This window comes from Stegastes partitus, unplaced genomic scaffold, assembly GCF_000690725.1.
Source record: "Stegastes partitus isolate 25-593 unplaced genomic scaffold, Stegastes_partitus-1.0.2 Scaffold806, whole genome shotgun sequence".
Lineage (NCBI taxonomy): Eukaryota > Metazoa > Chordata > Actinopteri > Pomacentridae > Stegastes > Stegastes partitus.
Window position 1 is genome coordinate 362,669 of NW_007578537.1, and position 3,224 is coordinate 365,892.

Below are 3,224 nucleotides of genomic sequence, written 5' to 3' on the forward strand. Positions count from 1 at the left end.
TTCCCGACTCAGAGAACCAAACGTGTCCTTTGTCCTCCTCCAGTCTTCGAGGGCGTCTCGCTGGGCCGACCCGGACCACTTTGCTCAGCGGCAGACCTGCATGAACAAGTTCGCCAGCTGGTTTGGCGCCATGCCACTGGTCCATTCCCAGATGAGACTGGACCCGGTTCTGTTCAAGGACCAGGTCTCCATCCTCCGCAAGAAATACAGGGACATCGAGAGGCTCTGACAGGACCGACGCCCCCCGGTGGCAGAACCCATGCAGGGGGAGGCCCGAGACAGAGACTCGATGGAGGTCCGGAGGAGTCGACTCACGGCGGGACGGACCGGGAGGATCGCAGCTCCGTCTTCCACTCAGCACATTGCCAATGACCACAGAACCGCTGCTGCCAGAACCTGAAGCAGGAAGTGTTTGGACGTGACAACAGGAAACGGACTGACGGACAAACGAACTGTATGTTTCTAAAACAGCAGCACAAACTACTGACGACAAGAACACTCGGAGAGAATATTTTTTTGTACCACGAGGACGAGACTGGCGCTCCTGCTCTCGGCACACGTGCAGGACGGTAGAAGAGGGAAGGTGTTCGCAAACCTGGCAACCCGACCTGCCACAGATAGCACTGGTCGCCCCCGGCAACCATCCCAGAGGGGTGCACTACGAAGAAGACCCACAGTTAGCCAGGCGGGGTTTAGTGACTGTAGAGTGCTGGATCTCCATGGTAACAGATGCTGCACGGCCAGGTCACCATGGCAACAGATGCATAAATATGTTTTTATGCTGCTCAGCCCGTTCAGCTGGTGGTACTGGTCCGTTTACTGGTGTAATCACAGAGAATGTCCAATCAAAAGCATTCATTTACTCTGATTTGGCCAAAATCTAAAGTAACTTCTGCGTCTCCTTCATTATTTTCAGACTTCATCACGTCTTCATGTTAAAATGAATGAAGCAGCTGCATTAAACATAAAACACATACATGAACTGGTGGCTTCCACCAGCGTTCCTCTGAATCATCTGCATCGTATTATTATGATTATTATCGTATCAGACGCAGCATCAGTACGCTGTCTGCGGAACAAGCGACTGAATCTGGTTCACAAACAACACCGTGATCCTGGTGGTTCCAGGTTTAGTGGATCCAGCTAACAGTGAAGCCTGGTTCTGTTGGACTTGGTAGTGCACCTCTCTGCTCAGCATCAGGACGTGACACTGGACTCTCCAACATTCTGGGAATCTGCTCTTCAGTTGATTTGATTTCTGTACAAATCAGCTGTGGTTCCTCGTCGACCCTCTGAGAGTCTGAGATCATCCGTTTTGAGATATTTTCGTCTTTACAGCAGAAGAGTTAAAGCGGTGGAGTCCAGTCTGCAGCGGCCTGGTGAGCAGCTGTTGTTCCTCATGTTTCCATCTCGTGACATATCGCTGGGCCTGGAGTCGTCCTCTCTCGGCTCCTGCCTCCATGTGTTGCTGTTTTAATGGCCGATCTGCTTCCCGTTATCACCCAGATAAGTTAGAAAAACATCTCATTTCATGTCCCATTTTCCTCCCGCACTCGCCACAGCAGTTGTACTTTTCTCATCTTCTTTTTTTTCCCACTTACTTTCATCGTCTTTTATTTCCTCCCTCAGACGGAGTGTTTGTGTGAGTGTGTGTGCGGAGCCTTGAAGAGTTGGCTCATCCAACCATAAGCTCGAGCCGAGTACATTTTCCCTTCGTTGGAATGAGCGAAATGAACATTTCTGGATGAAATGGAGCAGAACGCTGCATTCTAACACAAACTCGTTTCGCCCGTTTTTCCTCCTGCAGTCGGAGCTTCAGAGGAACAGGACGCCTGAGACGGTCACAGGTCTTCGGCGGCCGGCGAGTGTTTGTGGAGAGATTTTCACGCTGAGTGCTTCGGTGCCATTCTGACATCAGGGTCTGCCTTTAAACTAGTTTATTGCACATCACGTTGCCTACATCAGTCTGAGACGCCGACGTGCTCTCCTGTTGAAATATTCCTTCATCAGTGGGCTGAGGCTCTGCTGCCGCCTTTATTCTTTATTTTTTATTTTCCCCTGACATATCAGACGACCTCGGAGCCATTAAATTGACAAAAGGTTTTCTCCTCCATTTGTCAGCCAGAGATACGTTTAGGCTTCAATTAGGTAAAGCTATTTCATTTGGAGAGCTGCTGTTCCCGGAGGACAAGCTGTTGATGAAACACTCAACATTATGGACCATTGTGTTGTGAAAGCAGCGACCCACAAACATGACCCGCCGGCTAATGCTAGCTCTGGGAGGACTCGTCTGTCCTCCTCGGCTTCCCTCTGACAGCAGCCATGTTTGTTGCTCGTTAATCACAGCTGGATCACATCAGAACACAGTCTGCATTAAATGAGCTCATCCTGTTGGACATCATGGTCACAATCAGAAGTAACCGGGGTGTTCCGATCAAGGCATTTAACCCTTTAACACTTTGTTAGGCACAAATGTGAGCCCGATCTCTTGTCGTTGTCCTGTCTGTACGCCCTGTAGGTCCTCAGCTGACAGTCAGTGGCGTCATTATTCAATCCAATCGATCACAGAAGTTAAAACAGTGAAGTTTCCTCCTCATGCTGCTTCCAAAAGCAGGTGGATCAGAAGCGGCTACATCAGTTTGGTTGCTTGAGAAACGTACCAACTCAGTTTGACTTCATGAGTTTAGTCGGAGGTCCTGAACCCCCTCAGAGTCTCTGTCATGGTCCCGGTGCTGCTAAACTCCCACAATGCTCTCTGCTGCCACCAGGAGCTGTAGTCTGTAGACGCCTCCTCTGGTCTCTACAGGATTAAACAGGAAGAGGCTCCACCTGGTGGAACAACCAGGTACTGCAGCTGGTCTCTGGTACGTTTACCGACATCATGAGCTTCTTCTGCTTAGTTCATATGTTTCTATTTTCTTATTAACAGCAGTTAATCAGTTACCCTTCATTAACATCTCTAGTTACACTGGTGTCATAAAGGAAGACCATGTGGCTTGACTGGCGGTTAGCACACCAGCTTAAAGGTGCGTTACTGCCACCTGCTGGACTGGAGGGTGGACAGAGAGCATCCGTTACAGCTAAAACATCTGCAGTGTGGACATATTTCAAATTGGAAAACAAAAGCAGTTCAATGCCCACTTGTAATAATTGAAACGTATTTGGAGAAACATGATGGTGTCAGATTGGGACAATAAATACTTGATCAGAACATCCCTGAGAAC

General features: G+C 49.2%; 1 protein-coding gene across 1 annotated transcript in view; it reads left to right on the top strand.

Moving 5' to 3' along the window:
• ext1b (exostosin glycosyltransferase 1b) overlaps window positions 1-1,631 on the top strand; it is a 98,622-nt gene extending 96,991 nt beyond the window's left edge. The window contains exon 11 of the mRNA XM_008292385.1: window positions 15-1,631. Within this exon, the coding sequence (XP_008290607.1) occupies window positions 15-229 (215 nt within the window). The 3' untranslated portion in view covers window positions 230-1,631. The remainder of the gene's footprint in view (window positions 1-14) is intronic.
• Window positions 1,632-3,224: the final 1,593 nt, after the last annotated feature.